This window comes from Bubalus kerabau, chromosome 18 (genome assembly GCF_029407905.1).
Source record: "Bubalus kerabau isolate K-KA32 ecotype Philippines breed swamp buffalo chromosome 18, PCC_UOA_SB_1v2, whole genome shotgun sequence".
NCBI lineage: Eukaryota > Metazoa > Chordata > Mammalia > Artiodactyla > Bovidae > Bubalus > Bubalus kerabau.
The window spans coordinates 9,862,254-9,884,421 of NC_073641.1; the positions used below are offsets into that span (position 1 = coordinate 9,862,254).

A 22,168-nucleotide genomic window follows, 5' to 3' on the forward strand; every position below is an offset into this window, starting at 1 on the left:
GCAGTATTCTGAGTTGCTGCTGGAAGCATGACAAGACCCGGGAAAAAAATATGGACTTTTGTCTAAGAGCCGTAGAACTGAGCACGTCGTAAGAGCCATCCATGAAAAGAGCTTTGTTGAAAGCCTTTTCCCTTATTTTCTAGACGCTGTCCAAGTTCACTTAAATGGTCACGATTAACATTGAAGTGAATAGGCCACTGTATGGAGTCTGCCCCTAATCCAGAGAGATGGTTTTCTCTGCAGGCTGTGATTTTACACCAGCATTCAATCAACCTCTCCTGTTGTCTCATTCCTGGCCCAGACTGTGCCAGAGAGCAGATGAATGCACAGTCGGAGGTAAAATCTTTTCCCCACAAAGCAGGCAGGTGCCTGGATTACTGTGAACATTGAGTTTTCTCGCACCTCAACTTTTCATCTCAGAAAAAGAAGTGCTAATGGTGGCTAGAAAAGTATCCAAAACAAGCTCAAAATGACACCATGATTAACCTGAATCGGGACCAAAAATGTTGATGAGTTCATCCTGACCAAGTTTCCCCAAGGTGGCTGGCACAGTCAGCCTGCCATGGACACCTGAGGCAGGAAGGGCTGACGGGCCCAAGGTCAGTGCGTTCTAATCCCTGAGTTGCTCGTGACTCACGGAAAATTCCGGACTTCAGTTCTGTGTTTACTGCACATGGACACTAATCTCCCATCTGGTTTCCCTGCTTTTAGCCCCAGCTCCCTCCAGTCCATGTGGCCGGCGAGCAAAAGAGTCCACTTATTCAAATACTGCTCAGCTCCCCTAACCTACTCTAAGCCTCCCTGTGGCTCCCCACTGCCAAGAGAGGCAAGGTCCCCCTTCTGCACCTGCCGAAGGAAACAGCAACCCACTCCAGTATTCTTGCCTGGAGAATCCCACTAACGGAAGAGCCTGGCGGGCTACGGTCCATGGGCTTGCAAAGAACTGGACACAACTGAGCACACACACATACACACACACACACACATGCAAGGGTAGGTACGTGGCTAGAGAATTTATGCAAAGCAATGCCGGAGGGTCAGTTAGGATCATGTTTAGGCAGCAAAGGCTGTTTCTGTTATCACCAAGATCTATGGCTGAGGCACTCTCCAGCTATTTCCTATAACTTCCCATCACCAGCTGGCTATTCTATGAGGGCGGCCAATGCATGGCCCCACCTCTCCCAACCCAAACACCACAGGTACACTTCTGCCCCTATGCTATCTTTCTGGAAAATCCGGGCAGGGGTGCCTGACCAGGACAAGCACAGGGCAGGAACATCAAACCCAGTCCAGGAGCTGGGCATGCTGAGTCTTGAAAGTGAATGCAAGTGAAGTAGACAAGAAGGACAGGGGGCTGGGGAGGAAACCATTCCAGCACGTGTACTGAGGACAGGGAGCAAGTTGATCTGCGCAGGACCTGACGTCCCTTCTTTAGAGCTGTGTGAGTGACAAGGGGATAAGAGCTGAGACCAGAGACGCAAGCAGAGCTCTCTTCTCTCGATACGTGATGATTGTGGAGTCTCCACTCTGAAACCCAAGGGGTGGCTTACAAGAAGTGTAAGAATAAATCCCTAAAAGCCAAAAAGAGACCAAAATTGTTTCTCCCAATTAACTTCCCAAAATTCCTAACATTTACTCCAACTATGTGCACTTACCTCCATAAAATACAACAGTTTCAAGTCAAGACACCTGCTTCAGCTAAACTCATTCCAAAATCATTTAGTTTTGTATACATAGAACCTGAAGAAAAAAAAAAAATCAACCCCATCACATTCCTGAACAAAGCAGGAAACAGAAGCAACTGCAGTGTGTCCAAGTGTCAGGTTGCGGGAAGGGCCAAGGCAGAAGAGAGGCACATACGCCTGGATTAGAGTCCCCAGTCCATCTCTACCTAGACGCGCAACTGGGGGCATGCTACTCAATTCAACCTCGACTGCCTTATCTGTAAGAGGTAGCTAATGAAGCCAACAGTTAGCAGACCGTCAGTGTGATGAAACTGAATATACTGAAAGCACTCAGTTCACATCAGTCACGAACTGACGCCGTCTCCTTCTTTCCAATGATCAGTTTGCCCTTCAAAGACCTCAGTTTCTAGAAGGCATGTCCCACACAGCCTGAGGCATCACTGGAAAACCAGTGGGCCAGGAGGGTTCCAACCATTGCCATCTCCAACTGTGTGACTGGGAGAGGGCAACTTGGGAGCTCCAATTCCCTATCTGCAGAAGGAGGACACCACTGCCCAGTCCTGGCCATGCAAGGGTGAAGGGAGAGTCGCTGAGGCTTCTACGGACTCCAGGTACATAAACCACCATCACCGAGTATTTGTGTACTTCTAAGTGACCTGCCCTGAGACATAGTTCCGACACCACCTTGGAATTTCCAGTTCAACCACTTTCCTCATGCCACTCATGAACCTACAAAGACTCTTTATTGCTCGCTAGATCTCTCAAATTCTGTTTGATTTCCAACTCTCCTTAATGTGGCCCCACCCCACCTGGCTATTGAATGCTCTTTCCTCCTGTACCCCCAGATTTGCACACTCTCCTACTCATGGTCCACACTCAGCCCCGCCCCTGAGCTGACCCCTCATGCCTAAAGCACCCATCCCTAACCTCTCGACTGATCTAGAATCTGTCTAGATTAGATCTGACTGATCTAAAATCTAACCCAACTAATTCTATCTGCTCCATTACACCACTGATCCCTCCAGCAATAAGGATTCTCTTCTAGTTCTAGTTCTCTTCTCCTCGCCAGACTCTCAGTTGATGTTTTACTCAATTCCCTAATTTCTCTTCTCTGCTACTATTCTCTTCAATAAAATGACAAGAATCTTGCATGAAGAGAGCATATCATTTTTATGCCCATCCCCTAAAAAAGTTCAAAATAGCGCAACAGCATAAAACATGGACGAGAGGTTCTCACCTCTCTCCGTGCACAAAAATCTCCATCCTCCATTCATTTCCACAAATTTTTAACAAACACCTACTCTGTGCTGCTGGTAAGGAAACCAAGGTGAGCAGGGTAAGTTTCCAGGTCTCAGAGGCTCAAGGTGCCAACAGGTCAATGGCAGACTTCAGTATAGTGGAGCATGGGAAGTCGTAGCCCACACGAGTTATCGCACAAGATTCTAATACTGATTTTCAATCTATCGCCATGGTTGAAACATAAAACTGCCTCTTCTCTTGTAGGAATTGAGCCATAAATTCTGATGCACTTCATGCATTCTGAGCAAAATATTGAGAATAACCTAAAAGTCCCACATTGAGAATAATACAATAGAGAATTTTATGCAGTCACTGAAAAAGGTAAATTTTGAAGGATATCCAACATATTAACAATATCAAAAGTAAAAAATGAAGAATGGCTCATGTACATGTTATGGTAAAACAAGCTGTGCTTGAACACAAGTTTGCTGTCCACCAAACTCCACTTTGAGCACTTTACACAATGACCACAACAAGGCCAGCCTGGGTGAGAACTTCCACATCCCCCATGACCTCCACCAGCATTCCCCAAATAACACAACCTAATTAAAGCACTGTGGTTTCAAGACAAGCCCCCTTCTTCTAGTACAACTACTTTCCCTTCATTCTTATACAGAGGAAAGCTGGAGTCACCTCTTAACATTCGATCATCATTTACTCTGCACCACTGTCCATAAAGTGTTGCTACTCTCATTTCACAGATGAGAAAACAGCTTGAAGGCTCAAAGTCACCAGCTAAACAATGGTAGAGCCGGGAGTTACAGCCGTGCATATCTCATCCTGAGCTCACTATCTGGACCACCACAGCACCGTCCATCCTCCTCTTAGGGCCAACCCAACTCAGCAGACTGTCCAAGCCCCACGTGTGTGGTTAGGACAGGGCTGAGCTTCCAGCTAAATCCTCTCTAATTCTCCTAAACACAGGAGGCCTAATTGTAGTGTCTGTCTTTCAAAACTGTTGTGGACTCCCTGAGTTGCAGAGGTTCAGAATGCCTAGTAATTCCTCCACACATTAATTATCAAGTAACCTTTACACAGACAAGCTTTTCATTTGGACAGATCAGAAACCTTCATACACAGGTAATTTCAATTAGTACACATCTCTCAGGTTATGAATGGGCCAGATTACAACAGTTGTAAATGGGCTATCTGCAGCTCCTACATGCCAAGGGGGTTAAATATCCAGATCAGCCCACAAGAGCCTTTTTATTAATACCTCCAATACTAATCTGTGAGTATTGTCCTAAGCATCATGTACACCCATGTGTCTATGGGACAATCAAAGTTCCCATTTACGATTCCAAAAACGTACTTCCTCCTGCTATAATCCTAGTGATGGGATTAGACCCTTCTCCCCCCACCATAGTCACATTCCCAGGACATTCCCAACTCCTGTGAGATACAGAACCTGTGTGGGGGCTACAGCAGGGACCCACACCTGTGTCTGGGCCCCTCTCCTTTTCTGCAGAGGTATGGAAGGGGCTGACCCACGGTCCCCTTGCCTACCACTACCCACCCCACGTGATAGACACCAAGGTGTCTAACAGAAACAGATTCCGTCCCAATTTCTTCATTACCCTATTATTCTCCAAGCAAGCACACACTCTCTTCTGATACTGAAACATACAACAGAAATAACAAACAAGAGTTGGTTACTAGAGTCACCCTGATGCACATTACATGCCCAGATTTATTTATTTTATACCCGGAGTTTGTACCTTTTGACCCCCTTCATCCATGTGCCCCCACTAACCTCCCTCCCTCCCACTGCCTCATCACCCCCAAGTTGCTAGGAAAGTAAATCTGAAGAGTTCTCAAATAAAATTGTAACTACCTGTGGTGATCAATGTTAATCAGACTTATGGTAGTGATCATCTCACAGTATATACAAATGCTGAATCATTATGCTGCATATCTGAAACTAATGCTATATGTCATTTATATCTCAATAAAAAATTATAACAACAAAAAAAAAGAGTTGGTTACAAAATATTAATGAAATTCACTCAGAAGAGCAGGTTCAAGTATGCAGACCACACTTCATTTTACTCACTAGGAGCATGCCCCCGGGCAAGCAGTTTCAAGTCTCTGAGCTCCAGTTTCCTGATCAATAAAACAAGAGGGCTGAACTGCCTGACAACACAGCTCCCCAATCATAAAGAGGGTCGCAGAGAAAGTGCTTCCAACACAGAGTGTGAGTCTGATATTTCTGGCTCTTCTTTGCTCTACCAGCCAAATCATCCTTGTTCTGAAAAGCCTCATCCAAACCCTCCTCAACCCCTTCAATTCCAGGTCAGGTACTCCTGGGCCCCTCTCCCTCTCCAGCCCTCTAACCAGCCCCACCACCACCAAGAACATATCATCTATCAAACAGGAAAAAAGCTATGGAAGTGATATTTTGGAGGCAGGGCCATATAATGGTTAAAAGCCCAAAATTTAGATTCAAATATGCGTGTCAATCCAGTTGAGCAATTTATTAGCTTGTAACCCCAGGCAAGTTACTTAGTCTAAGCCTCTGTTTCCCCATCTATAAAATGGGGACCATAACAATGCCTATTTCATAAAACAGAAGTGAGTAACACACATAAAGCCCTTAGAAGCCTGGCACACGCATGCACCATAAAACCATCATTGTGGTGGTGGTGATGATTATTGCTGCTACAAATATTATTTTCCTGAAGGATGATTAACAGCCTGATTGAAATGAGATTCTTCCCCCAAAGGATAACTAACTTATAAAACTCCACCCAAGAGCCACTCCTGAGATGGGGAGGAGAAGCTTCTGTTTGCAGGGGGAATAGAAAGATGGGGTGAGGGACAAGGGAAGGTGTTGATGAAAAATGAGAGGGGAGATGTGGTCCCGTCCATTTATCCTTGCTCCCATTACCCTCCATTCTCCAAGGAGAAGGGCCCTGACATCAAGGATTAGCCCAGGAAAGGCAATCCTGCAGCCCCCTGACTCTGAGGGATGCAAGACAGGCCTGTGCAAGAGGAGAACAGCCTTTCACATCTAGAATTGAAAGAGTTTAGGGAACATTCAGTCCCCTACTTCATTTAATGAGAAGCTACATTCATGTTTCATTTAAAATTCTGGGAATCGCTGGTAGGTTTGGATGGCTTGTTGACGTCTGGTAATACTGTGTCTCATATGTAAAATATCTGTCTTCTAGCTGCAACAGATTTTTAATAGGATTTCCTGGAAATGGTCTATCTCCCCAAAGACTGAACAGGAACTCTCAATGTACGGGTTTCCATGCAAACAGTTCCATCTGGTTAACAGTACAGAGGAACCTCACTATTTCAGGGAAAACAGGAGTTTTCCGGACACAATTTTCTAAAACATCATTCATGGAACCAGAGAACCTGCCATATTATCAGCATGTGGACCTCAACCTAAAGCATCGCTGGATGTGTATTCACAGCAAATCTGTCAGATAAAATCAAGGTAAATTCACCTCCCTGAGGACAATATAACTTTTGATGCACTAGAAAGAGAACTACCCATATGAATGAGGATAATAATAAAGACAATCGAAAAATTTAATGAAATCCCCAATCACTTCATTGGTTCACTGAACTAACATTTACTGGTAATTTAAATGTGCCAAATACTAAGATCCAGAGAAAAGATGATTCGATCTTTGCCCTTAAAATGCTCAACGCAATGAGAATGATAGACTAAAAGAGATGACATGCCTAATATGCCACAGGCAGGACCAAGCGGTAGGACCAAATCAGGACAGAAGAGCAGAGATGGGTTAGAAGACAGGTGACAGACTGCCCGACGGCCCCAAAACTCCACCCTCCCCTTTATTTCAGTGGTGAAATCCTTCCACTTTTCGAAATATGCTGCTGCTGCTGCTAAGTCGCTTCAGTTGTGTCCGACTCTGTGCGACCCCATAGACGGCAGCCCACCAGGCTCCCCCGTCCCTGGGATTCTCCAGGCAAGAACACGGGAGTGGGTTGCCATTTCCTTCTCCAATGCATGAAAGTGAAAAGTGAAAATGAAGTCGCTCAGTCGTGTCTGACTCTTAGCGGCCCCATGGACTGCAGCCTACCAGGCCCCTCCGCCCATGGGATTTTCCAGGCAAGAGTACTGGAGTGGGGTGCCATTGCCTTCTCCGTTTTGAAACATGAATGCAGCTTTATTCAAGCTGAAACTGCACTACTTTAGCCACCTGATGAGAAGAACTGACTCAGTGGAAAAGACCCTGATGCTGGAAAAGGTTGAAGGCAGGAGGAGAGGGGACGACAGAGGATGAGATGGTTGGATGGCATCACCAACTCGATGGACATGAGTTTGAGCAGGCTCCAGGAACTGGTGATGGACAGGGAGGCCTGGCATGCTGTAGTCCACGGAGTCACAGAGTCGGACATGACTGAGCGGATGAACTGAGATCCTTCCATTTTAGCTGTGCACATGGCCAACAAGCTAAAGCTATATGGCACAATATGGTAGCCACTACTACACACGGCTATTAAATACTTGAAATGTGGCTGATTCTACACGTTGAAATGATACCTTAAATATACTGGCTTAAATAACTGGGTTAGTTTCACTTGCTTTCTATTGTTCAATATGGTTATTCGAAAATTTTAAGTTACATGTGTGGCTCCCATTATCCTTTTCAGTACTGAGCCAAGAATTCTGTTACCCAGCCTCCCCTGAAGTTCAGTGTGGGCATATGATGAAGTTCTTACTGGCAGGATATGAACAGGAGTACTGTATACAGGGACTGAGTCAGGCTCTTCAAAGGAAGGAGTGGGGCCTCCACACCCTCTTGCCCTGTTCTTGCCGGCTGGATGCAGGTGTGTGGAGGTGAGCCAACTACACTCAGGCCAATAAAGATAATGCCCTATGTTTGGGGGAGCAACAGGAAAGAAGGAACACAGTCCCTGGATAACTTCCTAGAGGGAGACTTTTACATATGTAAGAGAAACTCCTGTCTTGTTTAAGTCTCTCTAAAGTCACCTCAACTATGTTCTAGCTAATAGAGAAGGCTATAAAAGGTTTCCTAAAGGAGATCGTACCTTTAAAGACATCTTCAAGAGTATTAGTTAGCCAGGCAAAGGAGAGGGGTACATTGGCCATGAGGGCCAGTTGCAAGAAGAAGTTGGGGCAGAGATGACAGAGCCCAGGTTGAAAGGCAAGGGTCAGTAGGATGTGTCCAGCAAGCTTTCAGACAGGAGCACAAGCTTGGAGACCAGGAGCTTTGGAAGATGGAGTGGCAGCACCCAAGAATGAGGCTGCAGAGGCTGCTCTAGTGCCTGAAAGCCTTGAACGGTGGACTGAGAACCTTGAACTTTTTTCACATAAGAATGGAGAACTACTGAAGATCCTGCCTAAGGCGGAAACAACCATTCTGGTGCTCACTCATGATGGGGATGTTCAGGAGGCCAAATTAAAGGCAGGAAGTGAGGGAGTAACCCAGATCAGTGTGATCAGGTTCTGACCAGCAGCAATGGCAACGTGGAGAAGATGGGACAGAATTAAGGCCTCTTCAAAAGGTCCAGTCACCCTAGGGGGCAAAGAAGGAGGAGAAGTAAAACAAACTCTCAGACTTCTGGGGTAAAGGAGGGGACTGACAACTAAGGCAGATGTGCAGCAACGTGGATGGACCTAGAGGCTGTCATCCTGAGTGAAGTCAGACAGAGAAGGAGAAATATCGTATGACATCTTTTATATGAGGAATCTAAAAATAAATGATACAAATAAACTTATTTACAAAATAGAAACAGACTCACAGACAGAGAATGAAGCTATGGTTGCCAGAGGAAGGATGGGGGAAGGGCTAGTTAGGGAGTTTGAGAAGGTCATGCACACACTGCTATATTTAAAATGAATAACCAACAAGGACCTGCTGTAGAGCACAGGGAACTCTGTTCAATGTTATGTGGATAGGAGGGGACTTTGGAGGAGAATGGATCCATGGATATGCATGGCTGAGCCCCCTGGCTGTCTACCTGAAACCATCACAACACTGTTAACCAGTTATACTTCAATACAAAACTAAAAGTTTAAAGAACTAATGACTAAGGCAGGAGCAGGAGCCATTTGGGGTGGAATAAGGAAGTAACAGGCTCAGTTTCAGACACACTGAGAGAGATGCCTCCGTTTGTGCCAAAGCTCATCATGAACAGCTGTCCTTGACTAGAACCTAAAGAGGGTACCAGGAACAAGGATGAGATGTGGGGAGGGGCACATTTCTGTAGATACCCAGTTTCCATAGACAGCAACCGTACAGCAGGGGACAATAAATGCCAGGAGCTAGGAGAGGAAGGGGAAAGGGAGGGGAAAATGAATCAAAATCACAGAAATGTAAACACTACTGAGACTCTCCAGGCTCATCTCAGGGGAAAAAAAAAAAAAAAAGTGGAGAAACAAATGTGCACAAGACTTTTTCGGGGGAAATGGTGAATAAAAAGGAGTTGAAACTATTACAAAAACTTAAAACTTTTGTCTAAAAAGGCTCTCCTAACCTGTACATTAAATTTTATCAGGGATAAAAGCATATCCCAAATGACTTAGAATACTTTATTTTCTTGAATTCATTACCATACTTTTTAAGGAAAAATTACACAAAGATACTACAATCCCATTCTAAGTTTTATAAAATTAGTCAAAATGAGATTAAAATTTCATAGTGAATCATTTCTTTTCAAGACTCTAAATCACTGGCTCTGCTCTTTCTGCAGAACTTGTGAATTCACTTTGCCTATTTTTTAGGAAACAACCTGAGAAGAAACCCCATCACTTCTAAACTGTGAAAATCCTACCGTGATTGGGAACCCTAGAAATCTAGTTACATAAATACCTTTAAAAAACATGACCGTGAGCAAGTTGCCATCTCTGAGCTCCAGTTTCCTCGTCTTTAAAATGAAAATCTGACCCACCTTCCTACCTCCTAGAATTGCTGAGGATTAAGTGAGATGTTAATAGGAGCCCTCTATTCTAAACTACAGAAGGATGCACAAATTTTATTCTCTTATACACTAGAAACTCTGTGAGACTACTAAAATTTCTTCTGTGGGTGCAGTGGCAAACTAACGGATAGAGAGAAGGCAACCGCAATAATTAATCATGATTTTCATAAAAAACTTCCCAGGGGAAAAAAAGTAATCTATACCAATGGAGTTTAATACAGATTCCCAGGTGCCACCTGCCAGAGATTCTAATTCAAGTGGCCTCAGTGCCCAAGAAATTATATATCAAGGCTCACCCCACCCCAGGTGGTTCTAATGACCAGATAGGTTGGAGACTCAAAGCTAGAAAACGCCTCAGATCACAGACCCTTTTGTATAAACTGTAACCCAGCTGGCTGGATTCTGTGCCTGGGTAGATTAGGTCTATCTACTCATGCAGTATTTATTGCGAGCACCCAGTCTGCACCAGATACAGAGCTAGGTGCCTGGAGCCTATGGTCCAGCAGGGGAAATTACAGACAATGCATATACACCAGTGATGACAACATGGATCAGTAAGGACTATGACAGAGTGGATGTGGGTCCTTAGAGTGCACACAGGACCCGGATAACTGACCCAGAAGCCAAGAAGAACAGGAGGTATGCAGGTTTTTGCAGGGAGCAAAGATGTGCAGAGAAAAGGAAATGGTGAGCGGATGAAGAAGTGCAAAGGCAGAAAACCAAAGTGTGTTCAGGGAGCTGCCTGGGACTGTCAGGCAAGAGGAAGGCCAGAGAGGAATATGGGAGCCAGACCATGAAAGGTCGTAGAAATTATGCAGAGCTAGTGAAGGATTCTAAACAGAAAATGACATGCTCAAATCTGTATTTTAGCAACTCCACCTTGAGAGCAGTGGGAGATGGTGGGTGAGCTGGGAGGATGCCCACAGGTAAAGACAGCCTAGAAACAGGGACTGCAGTTAGAAAACTATCATAGTAATCTAGAGAAAAGGTGCTGGAACCACAGGGCAAAGAGTAGAGATCACAGGAAGAGTTCCACAAAAGTTAACTCAGGGTCTGCTAGTTAAAAGCTTCTCTATAACCTCAATTCTCGATTTAGCAGATAATGTAAGATGGGAAGATATCAGAGCAACATCTAGGGTGATCCTAGCAGTGGTATACCTAGTGAATTTGATTCCGAAAGCAGGTCATTTAATATGCCCCTCCACAGCACCTCCCTGGTGGCCCGTGGTTGGGACTTTGCACTTCCACTGCAGGGGGCCCAGGTCCAGTTCCTGGTTGGGGAACTAAGATCCTGCATGCCAGATGGCACAATCAAAAAAAACGCCCTCCCATATACAACAGAATTTTCCGTAATAGTTTTTTAAATGATAATGGCAGGAAATGCAGTGAAAATATTGCCTTATTGAACTACAAATACATCATCATTCCAGGGGAAAAAAAGTGCTAACAGCAATAAAATTCTTAAATATCTTCCAAAGACACAAAGAAGGCAGCTACAAAACTGTGCCAGTAATAACTTTTCTTCACTTGTGTTTTAGTTCTGAGACAAATTTCAATTTGAAAGATATTCAAATGCAATAAAATATTTCAAATATAAAATGTTCACTTATGAAACAATATTAAGACTCGTAACACTCACTCTGCTTCACTCCTTTACATTTTAAACACCAGAACTCCAAGTACTCACACAGAGTGACAGAATTAAAGTAACCTAAGTTTTGATTCTTGGTGTTTCGTCATTGTTGTTTTTTTTTTTTTTTACCATCAGTCTCCTATCATTGCTGATTCCAAATCAACTGTTTAAATGAGCTATTAAATAGTACTACAGAGACTGGACACACAAACTGGACCCAAGATAAGCTTGAACAGTGCCAAATCCTTGATTTTACTCTCAGAACCAACTTGTATACTATGTGCTGGGGACCAACTATATAACTGGGAGTTGTGTAAATTAAACTCCATGTTGAATACAATGTTTATTAAACAAGTCATTAAAATGCACTAATTTGAAGCTTTCATGGGTATTATTAAAATGCCACAGTGACTGCAAGAATTTTATAGACAAAGTGAAGGATTTTGTGGAGGAGAAGCAACATTAACAGATATTGTTTATAATTGCCAGTGCATGATGACAGTAAAACCAGTCTGACTCAAGTCGATTTCTGAAGGAAAACAACTTCTTTCTTGTCAGTTCCCTGGCCAAGTGGCCAGCGAGGAGGTGCGCATGACCCCTGCCCACCCTGACGATGCCTCTGAAACTAAAAAGACCCAAGAGGAGAGAATCAAGGCCAACAGGGGACAAATACAGAGTGGCAGAGTTGAACAGAAGCAAACATAAATCCTTGGGAGTGACGAAAGCAGAAGTCACCTTCAAGTTCAAAACACAGCGCATTTAAAACGCCAAAAGGCTGTCGGAATGCACAAAAATTCTGGGAAGAGAGCACAGGTAACGAGAGGTCAGAACTCTGGTTGAGAATACTGTGCCTAGTCTAGAGCCTTCCCTCTAAGAAACTGCCGTGAACTGAAGAGCTCATAATTGACCCACCAGCTAGCATACTACATTCTACGAGAAAAAGTGTATGAACTTCTATTTTTCATCCTGGAAAGATGACAAGCTATGTAAATCAGATCCTCTACCCCAGACAAGTGTCTTACCTGAATTGTGACAAGTGAGAAAGATGAGCTACTCAGTTTCACTAAGAAGACAAACCCGAAAATGTCGCGGCAGTGAACACTTGCTGAATCAGCTGAAGACAGCAGAAGCGCTCCTGGTCTCTTTGACATGTGGACAGGCTGCCTTCTCCCCTAAGCCTCCTGAGAGACATCATGCGAAAGTGGGGAGACAGAGGAGTCCCACAGGCTAGGAGGGATCAATAAACAAACTGCTGGACCTAGGGCAGGTTGTTTAACTTCCCATATCTGCTTAATTTCCTTATCTGTAAAACAGAGGAGGTTGTTGAAGGAACTTAAGATAACACGTACAGGGCTCCAAGCAGAGTGCTGAACAAAGGGGAAGCAGTTACCACCTGGATATCAGCGTCGTCACTATCAAACTTCAAAGCAAATGACACAAAGAGGTCTTTCTACAGCTGATGAAAATCTCAGCCCATTCTCCCTGTAACAGGGCCCTCAAACGCTATAGGGACATCTTGGATGGTTGGATAAGCTTCATAAGCGTCATTTCCCCCACTGTACAAAGCCATAAACAGAGTGGCTCTACCTACAGACTATGGCAATCACATACTTAACTAAGTATTAAGCAAATCTTTATTAATTAATTCATCTTTCACAGTAGGAACATTATGTACCCTATCCTCACTCCCCATCCCAAGATCCAGAAGTGAGGGGGTTTTCCCAATTGTGTTAAATAGCCAGTTCCTCCCACGCCATCTCAAGACTCTAGGATAACCAGTGTATACTTAGCCCAAATCATCTCCAGGATGGAGACTCAATTGACAGTAATAACACAATTTTACAGCTGAACATGACTCCAAAAACCAGATGAGACAAGCAAAAAAAAAAGTCTTTACCCCGTGGTTGCCTTTTTATGACAATCACCAACTGAAGAGAGAAGAGTTTTTCTGTCATTGGCTTTGAAGAATTAGAAGAGACTAACACTTGGGACCCCTGAAAAGTTCTTAGCGCGAGAGTGAGGAAGACATTTACAAATCACTTGGTGTACATAGCCCCACCGATCTATAAAAGAGGTACTCACAGTTCCTCTCCTGGTGGTAATTTATTTTTTCTGAATGGGAGATTGTGGTCTCATAAAATGCCTCACTAATGCTTCTGCTCAAGTGGTTTTACACTCTGGCTAAACAACAGAAGAAAAGAAAAACACTGGTTTTTGAGGGGGGGTTGTGTTTTATCTTTGGCAACCTCCAGTACAGAACCAGGGATTCCTACTAGAACATGTCCCTCACAGCCTCTTTTCTTACACAACAGGCCTCATTGAGACTTTCCTCCCCTAATTTGAACTGGCTCCACATTTTCCTCTCATGTCACTGAATACAGAACTGAGTTAACAAAAGACACAGGACTGGTGTATTACCTACTGATCATGTCCACTGCTTTTCCACAAGTATATTCACAGTTATGCCACGGTAACTTTTCACAGAGCTATCATGCTTTAGGCTTTGATTTTATATCAATATATTACTTATCTTTTCCAAAGAATTTCCATCTGCAATTTCACTTGGTTAGCAGACCACTCAGTTTTATCTGGGGCGTCACTGGTGGCTCAGATGGTAAAGAATCTGCCCGCAATGCAGGAGACCCAGGTTCCCTGGGTTGGGAAGATCCCCTGGAGAAGGAATGGCAACCACTCCAGTATTCTTGCCTGGAGAATTTCATGGACAGAGAAGCCTGGTGGGCTACAGTCCATGGGGTTGCAGAGAGTTGGACACAAGAGCAACTAACACTTAACACTTTCAGTTTTATCTAGACAGCTGGCATCATCCCCATTCAGAGAGGGAACACAGATGTGCAAAACGCTCTACTGAAGTTCAACGAGGTCTGCACGCCCAACCTCAAGTTTAATTTTGAGACTGAGAACACCTGCATTTTACCCAAAAGTGGCCTGTTAATAAATTCTTAACTAGCTGACAGAATAATTCTTTTAAGCTTTTTTCTAATGTTAGCAGTGCAGAAGAAAGCTCCGCTTTGACCTCTGCTGGCTGAAGTTTTCTTTGGCACAGTACATATCAAAGCAATGCCAAACTGATAGGTAAATGGCACTCTGACCCAAGCCATGTAAAATATACTTAATAAGGCCATTTAACTTTCTTAAAGGGTTTTCATATTGTACATGCAACTGTTTATATGTTGCTCAGAGAGTCACAGAAGGGAGCAGATGAGGGAATTGAGGATGGGGATATGGGTCTTGCTTATGGGTTTGTTGCGAGGTTCCTGCCTGATCCCTGCCAGAGGAATGCAGAGAAGAATGCAAGGAGGAGTCCCAGTCCAGCTCACCTCACTCCCATCACTCTGCATAATGTAGAGCTAGTGTCCAAGCAAAATGTCCAACATTTTCAAGAGTGCTATTCACCATACGTACACCTGGCCTTAATCATATAGTGGTTTTGACACTTGTATTAATGCATTACAAAAATCGGACATTCATTGTTAACATTTCTGAAACAGACTGGTCTGCCAATAAATGCTTTTCTTTTTCTACACAAATTTGTTATTCTGAAATAAAAGGGTACAAATGTGAAAAATTAACCTTCCTAGCATAGCTAAAAGCTCATACTATACTAATGTGTCATAAGGACCATCTGTGATTGTGTAAGTGATAACCTCAACAGGCATGCCTTCTTCAGATCTACTTACAGTCTTCAGTGTGACATGGGATACACTATGAATTTCCATGCTTTTAATGTCTAGTGCATAAGACACTATCTATACCATGTAATCCCACACCACAAGAAAGGGAAATTTTCCGGTGGAAGAAACCACTGTTTTTAGAAGCTACCTACTGCATACTTAAAATGCAATAATTCTGTATCCAAGAAAGAAAAATAAGGGATTTAAACCATAAAATTATCCTACCAAAGAAAGCAAGCAGTAAATCACAAAAATCACACACAAAAAATATAAGGCATGCTATAAAATAGAATGCTGTGACTGACAACTCACTGATAAAAATACAATTTACAAGTGTTTTTATTCGATAATAAAGTGTACATGAGTTTAGTTATGATTCTACCTATACATTTTTACTAGTCAAAAATCCCCTGACCCAAATATCCCAAGGCAAACACATGAATGTCCAACGGCTGCACAAGTTACTGACAAACATTCTGCTTTGCCCACATCCGCATAATTTCTTAATTTAGAAAAAGGAGATTTCTGCACCTACTTCCACCGGAAGATGCTACAAGCCAAGAAGGTCTGCTTCCCTTGGCAGGCTTGTCCTCCCAGCCGCAGCCCCGCCCTGAGCACCTCGGGATTCTAAGCCCACACCTCCCCGAGAGCACTGCGCACAGTGCCCTGTAAGCGTGGCCGGCACGACGCACCTCACTGCACAGCACCTTGCTTAAAACAGAGCCCCGGAAAAAAAAAAAAAAAAAAAACCAGAGCCCCGGATCTTATTTTCCTAACTTGTTTTATTTCAGGGTAGCTCAGGTTTGATGTAATAATTAAAAAAAAAAGCATTCAATTGCATATATACACAGGAAATAAGAATTCCCTCTAATCTCTGCACAGATGACTGAACAACATTTCACACTCATCTGGCCTCAGACCCGGTCTGTCAACAGGCACGTCTTAACACCTCCTTGACAAAATTTTACACACTGGAGCCAAGAAGATTCACTCACCAGACAGAGGCATCCTGGCTGAATCCTAGTCTCCAAAAGGGCTTCTCATTCTCTCTTCCCTGTAAGAAGCCTTGAATTCAATATGAACAAAAGTGCAGCAGCTACTCTAAAGAAGGGGGAAAAGGAACTGTAAAAGTATCAGTAGGGAAATCAACTACATATTTGGAATTCTATGGGAATAAGTTAACAAGAAGAAAGCAGGCACCTGGCAGGAAAAAATGTTAAGGAAATTATTGAGACATGATACACTTCCTGTCAAAACAACACACGAGGTGGTGATTCATTTGGTCAGTATCTTTTAAGCGCTATGTGACTTTAAATGCCCCGTAAGTTTAGTGATATTGAATTGTGGCAACGAAGGCATTTATTTTTTAATTTTAAGTACTGAACTGTTCAAACAATGCTGTGCTCCAAAATAAAAGCCAGCATGTACTCAGGGTATCCACAGTAGTATTCTTTAATGTCACTACTATTAGTATTAGGATTAGTCACTCAGTGGTGTCCGACTTTTTGCGACCCCATGGACTGTAGCCCTCCAGGCTCCTCTGTCCATGGAATTCTCTAGGCAAAAATACTGGAGTGGGTTGCCATTTCCTCCTCCAGGGGACCTTCCCAGCTGTACATAAAGGAGACTTCATTAATGTGCATTAGAGGATACCCCAGGTTAACTGTCATAGAAAACTGTCTCTCAAGCCTTTAAATTCTATACCAATTCTACACCTCTGGTTGGCCGACTGTTTGTTTCTTTACTTAGGTTTTAAGGTGAATGACCTGGGGCTATTTGTTTCCATCAACCTGATTGCGAATCTAAAGGAACACATGTATACCTGTGGCGGATTCATTTTGATATTTGGCAAAACTAATACAATTATGTAAAGTTTAAAAATAAAATAAAATTTAAAAAAAAAAAAGACTAAAAAAAAAAAAAGAAAGAAATGTCTATTTTTCTTGCCATCAGCAAAGATAAAGAACTACCCTTTGCCTCCCCTAGTTTAAAACTGGCGGGCGCGATGTAATGCACGTTGTGGAGTGTGTAGCCCTGCAGAGCTGTCGCCCAACAACACAAACATTAGAATCAATCCCCTCCTTGATCCAACGTTCAGAAATCTATAAAACTGCTTCCATTCTCAAGCGTCTGTAGTTAAGAAAAAAAGTGTGTGTGTGTATGTGTGTGTGTATAGAGCTAGGTTTTTCCATACAAATTTAAAATATAAAGTCATTATAAGCATATTGCCACAACAAATGTAAATAAATACAAAATAGGCCTTTCAGTTTGATAATAACCAATTTCTCCCCTGCCCCTTACCAAACAGTTACTGCAAATGTTTGATAACAAACAATTTGAAAAGTTTAGTTAGCAACAATTACATAAGTTTAATAAGAGTTTCAAAGTAAGTGCTGAGTTATGACATCTAAAAGATACTCCAATTATATTTATGAACTAAGTATACAGATTTTCATTAAAATATCTATTTCTTAAATTCACTTCTGTTTTTATAACGTCACTGAGGCAGATACATATTTACAATACAGATGATGTTTAGAAAACTATAACAACAAAACAAAGACTGGGCAATACTTTGATTCCCATTATACCAGGCACATCTCCCAGGCAGCTGAGAGCACCCTGCCCCTGCCATCTCCACATCACAACATACTCACTCTCTTTCATGGCTGCTGATCTGACAGCACTGAAAGCTCCTCAAAAGCTATTAATATTTCCAAGCCTCTTCTCTCTAAGCCTCCAGCACCCATATAAGCCTGCCTCATAGTAATTACTAGCCAAGCTCAACTCAGTGAAGGTTCAAAACTCTAGCAGAGAATTCCAGCTTCTGGTTCAAGATGGTGGCGTAGAAGGACATGGGCTTAGCTCCTCCTGCAAGAACACCAAAGCTGCAACTAGCTGTTGAATAACCACCAACAGGAGGATGCTAGAACCCACCAAAAAAGAAACCCCACATCCAAAGACAAAGAAGAAGCTTCAGCGAGATGGCAGGAGGGGTACAATCCTGACAAAATCAAATCCCATACCCACCAGGTGAGTGACCCACAAACTGGAGAACAACAACAATACCAAAGAAGTTCTCCCACTGTTGTGACGGTTCTGAACCTCATGCCAGGCTTCCCAGCCTGGGGATCCAACAAAGGGTCTGGGGATCCAACAAAGGGTCTGGGTATCCCCAGGGAATCTGACCTTGAAGGCCAGCAAGTCTGATTATAGAACTTCCACAGGACTAGGAAACAGATTTCATTCTTGGAGGACACAAACAAAATCTTTCACACACCAAGACCCAGAGGAAAGGAACAGTGACCCCACCGGAGACCGAACCAAACTCCCTGCTAGTGCTGGAGGGTCTGCTGTGGAGGTGTGGGCCGGCAGGGGTCACCACAGGGACGGAGCACTGGCAGCAGCAGTCTGGGAAGGTCGCCATTGGCGTAAACCCTCTTGGAGGGCACCATTAACCCTACCATAGAGTCCAAGGCTAGGTTACTTCAGGCCAAAAAACTACCAGGGAGGGAGCCCATCAGCACCCATCAGCAGATAATTGGATTAAAGCTTTACTAAGCAGGGCACTGCCCAACAGAGCAAGACCCAGTTTTTCCCACCACCAGTTCCTCCCATAAGGAAGCTGACACAAGCCTCTTAGCCTCCTCCATCAGAGGGCAGACAGAAGAAGGAAGAAGAACCACAGTCCCCACAACAGCTAAAACAAAAACATTACAGAAAGTTAAGCCAGGATGAAAAAGCAGAAAGTTATGTCCCAGATAGAGGGACAAGATAAAACCCCAGAAAAAAAACTCAATGAAGTGGAGACAAGCAACCTTCCAGAAAAAGAATTCAGAATAATAATAGTGAAGATGAACCAGGATCTCAGAAAAACAATAGAAAAGATGCAAGAATTGTGTACCAAAGACCTAGAAGAACTAAAGAACAAACAAACAGAGATGACTATAACACTAGAAGGAATCAATAGCTGAATAACTGAGGCAGAAGAATGGATAAATGACCTGGAGGGCAGAATGGTGGAAATCACTACTGCAGAACAGAATATAGAGAAAAGAATGAAAAGAATGAAGGCAGTCTAACAGACCTCTGGAACAACATTAAACACATTAACATTCGCATTACAGGGGTCCCAGAAGGAGAATAGAGAGAGAAAGGACCTGAGAAAATATTTGAAGAGATAATAGCTGAAAATTTCCAAAACATGGGAAAGGAAATAGTCAATCAAGTCCAGGACACACAGATAATCCCAAGCAGGATAAACCCAAGGAGGAACACACCAAGATACATAGTAATCAAACTGACAAAAACTAAAGAGGAAGATTAAATATTAAAAGCGACAAGGGAAAAACAACATCCAAGGGGACTCCCATCAGGCTCTCAGCTGATGTCTCAACAGAAACTCTACAAAGAAGGGAATGGCGTGATATATATAAAGTGATGAAAGGGAAAACCCTACAACCAAGATTACTCTACCCAGCAAGACTCTCCTTCAGATTTGATGGAGAAATCAAAAGCTTTCCAGACAAGCAAGAGTTAAGAGAAATCAGCACCACCAAACCAACTTTACAACATATGCTAAAGGAAAATCTCTAGGTGGGAAACAAAAGGGAAGAAAAAGACCTACAGAAAATAAACCCAAAACAATTTTTTTTAAATGGTGATAGGATAAATATTAATAATTACTTTAAATGTAAATGCATTAAATGCACCAACCAAAAGAGCAAGATTGGCTGGGCAGATGAAAAGACGTACATGCATGCACTTCCACTTACCACATCACTCTGCTTGACTGCCTAAATTGTATGTTATTATTTTATATTGTTAGGTTAATCATGTTCCCATTATGGCTTGCAATTGTAATTATCTTTTATTTTTCATCTGGCTATTGATTGTGAAAGCAGATAAACATCTTTTACTATTGTGATTATGTAACTATTACTCACTTAATACCATTGTTTCATGATTGGTCAACAGAAAAATAACAGAACTCTCTACCAGCAAAACTAGGATTTAATAGAAAAAAAAACAACTCTAACAGAACTCTTAAACTCCCTGAGGTAGAAAAGCTTTGGAAAGAAGTCCTGGATAAATGTTTAGAGTCCCTACATCCAGTAAGTAAAATCCCAAACAGAAAAATGCCCAGTGTCCAAATCACAAGTACTATAAGATGTCTTCATTTTGAGGTGCCATGCCTTAAAATGGCACCTTTTCATGAGTACAATTTTGCTTTCTTTAGTATCACTAATCAGGAGCTACATTAAATACCAGAGGTTTTATAAATTTGCTATACCTTTTTAAAAAAAAAAAAGAAGGGATTTCACTTATTTGATTTTACAAGTTTAAAACAAAGTGGAGGGAAGTGGGGAAGCAGAGGAGCAGAAACAGAAAGAGCCATTATAAGTGTTATTTTAGCTAAAAATGGGCATTTTTCAAAAAATGAAGTGGGGAAGCGGAGGAGGAGAAAGAGAAAGAGCCATTTTAAGTGTTATTTTAGCTAAAAATTGGCATTTTTCAAATTTTTTTTCAAAAAATGATTATCCGTGCCTATTCTCCACCTATCCTAAATGGAGTTAGGGACATTAACTCCTTCTGCTAAAATGAAATTAATACCCATTTTCAGTCATGTGTGGATTCAATTAAAAATAATTACGACATTATTACTGGCTGATTCCACCTCACTGCTCATGAAGTATTCAGATAACAACAACACGAGCTGCCACCACAGGGAAATCTCAGGCTGTGAACAACTGTTTCTCCCTGTAAAGATGCAACCCTGAAGTGGCTTCTTCAAACCCAGTTTCCCGAACAATTCAGATGTTGCCACTCAAGTGTCTGAAAGCGCTCTAGGTACCAAGCAGTCGGCCAGTAATCTAAGGGAGGCTTAAAACACCATCCTTACCTCCAGAGAAGCACAGAACTGAAGAGACAGGATGTGCCACAGAAAAGGGGTTGGCCCAACTCCTCAGGTTTCAAATGAGGTCACTAGGGCCAGGAGAGGGGGTATGACTCCCCCAGTAGGTCAGTGGCAGTGCTAAGATTTCAATAGAAATTCTGCTTCTGCTTCAGCCTTTGCTATCCCCAGACTATCTTTTTAAAATGTTTCTTTTACACAGAATCTACCATCATTTTTAAATAAAAGGCACAAAACACCAGCAATCATGTTCCACTCCCACTAAAAAAAATTCTTAAATTGAAATCCAGACATCTTGTCTATGTCTATTAATTTCTGCAGCTACTTGTACATAAAGATGCCATACAGACAATAAACATAAAGTTTCCTACTATGAAGGTGAAAGAAAAAAGAAATGCTTATTCTATTTTTAATTTTAAGAAAAACCAACAAACCAGTATCTAAATTCTACTTGGCATTTCTTTCAAAATGAAAGTTTTCTTAACCTGTCCATAGTAAATTTGAATTTTCCCTAGCTCAGCCCCCTTTTTGTAAGTAAACCAAGTGAAAAGCTAATTTGGGACTTTCTACAGATATGAAAGTAATCTACAGTGTTCATTTTTATTGCAAAACAACCTAATTGAACTATATGTGAAATCTATTTCACCTCAACTTAAAAGTTTTTATTAAAAGGCCCAAAATCAAAAGCCATGAGACCTTTGCCTCATAATTTCTGTCCCATAGAATCTTTCTAAGTAAAGAACAAAAAACAACTCGAATTCCCATGACCGATTTTAAAGATTTTTGACATTGTGTTTTACATTCAATTATCAGGCTATCAACATTTCTGGTTATTAAATGGGAAAAGAAAAATACATATGTATTTTATATAACAACTTTGACATGAATGATACCATTTAAGAGAAATGCTTCTATTTTATTCCCCCTAAGAATGCATCCATTTAAAACTTAATAAAGCGCTGACAATAGGTTTTGTGTGTTGCCCCTTACAGCCAAGAATAGTGAGTGGCCCGCAGGAAAC

General features: G+C 42.4%; 1 protein-coding gene across 6 annotated transcripts in view; it reads right to left on the reverse strand.

The window, feature by feature from the left end:
• The window catches only part of ARHGEF28 (Rho guanine nucleotide exchange factor 28), a 346,823-nt gene that overhangs the window by 312,439 nt on the left and 12,216 nt on the right, over nucleotides 1-22,168 (reverse strand). The window contains exon 1 of one of the 6 annotated variants that reach the window (XM_055554793.1): nucleotides 16,229-16,256. The exons of the other annotated variants lie outside the window; for them this stretch is intronic. Within the exon in view, the coding sequence (XP_055410768.1) occupies nucleotides 16,229-16,241 (13 nt within the window). The 5' untranslated portion in view covers nucleotides 16,242-16,256. Of the gene's footprint in view, nucleotides 1-16,228; nucleotides 16,257-22,168 lie in introns of those variants that run through there. 6 annotated transcript variants of the gene reach the window in all.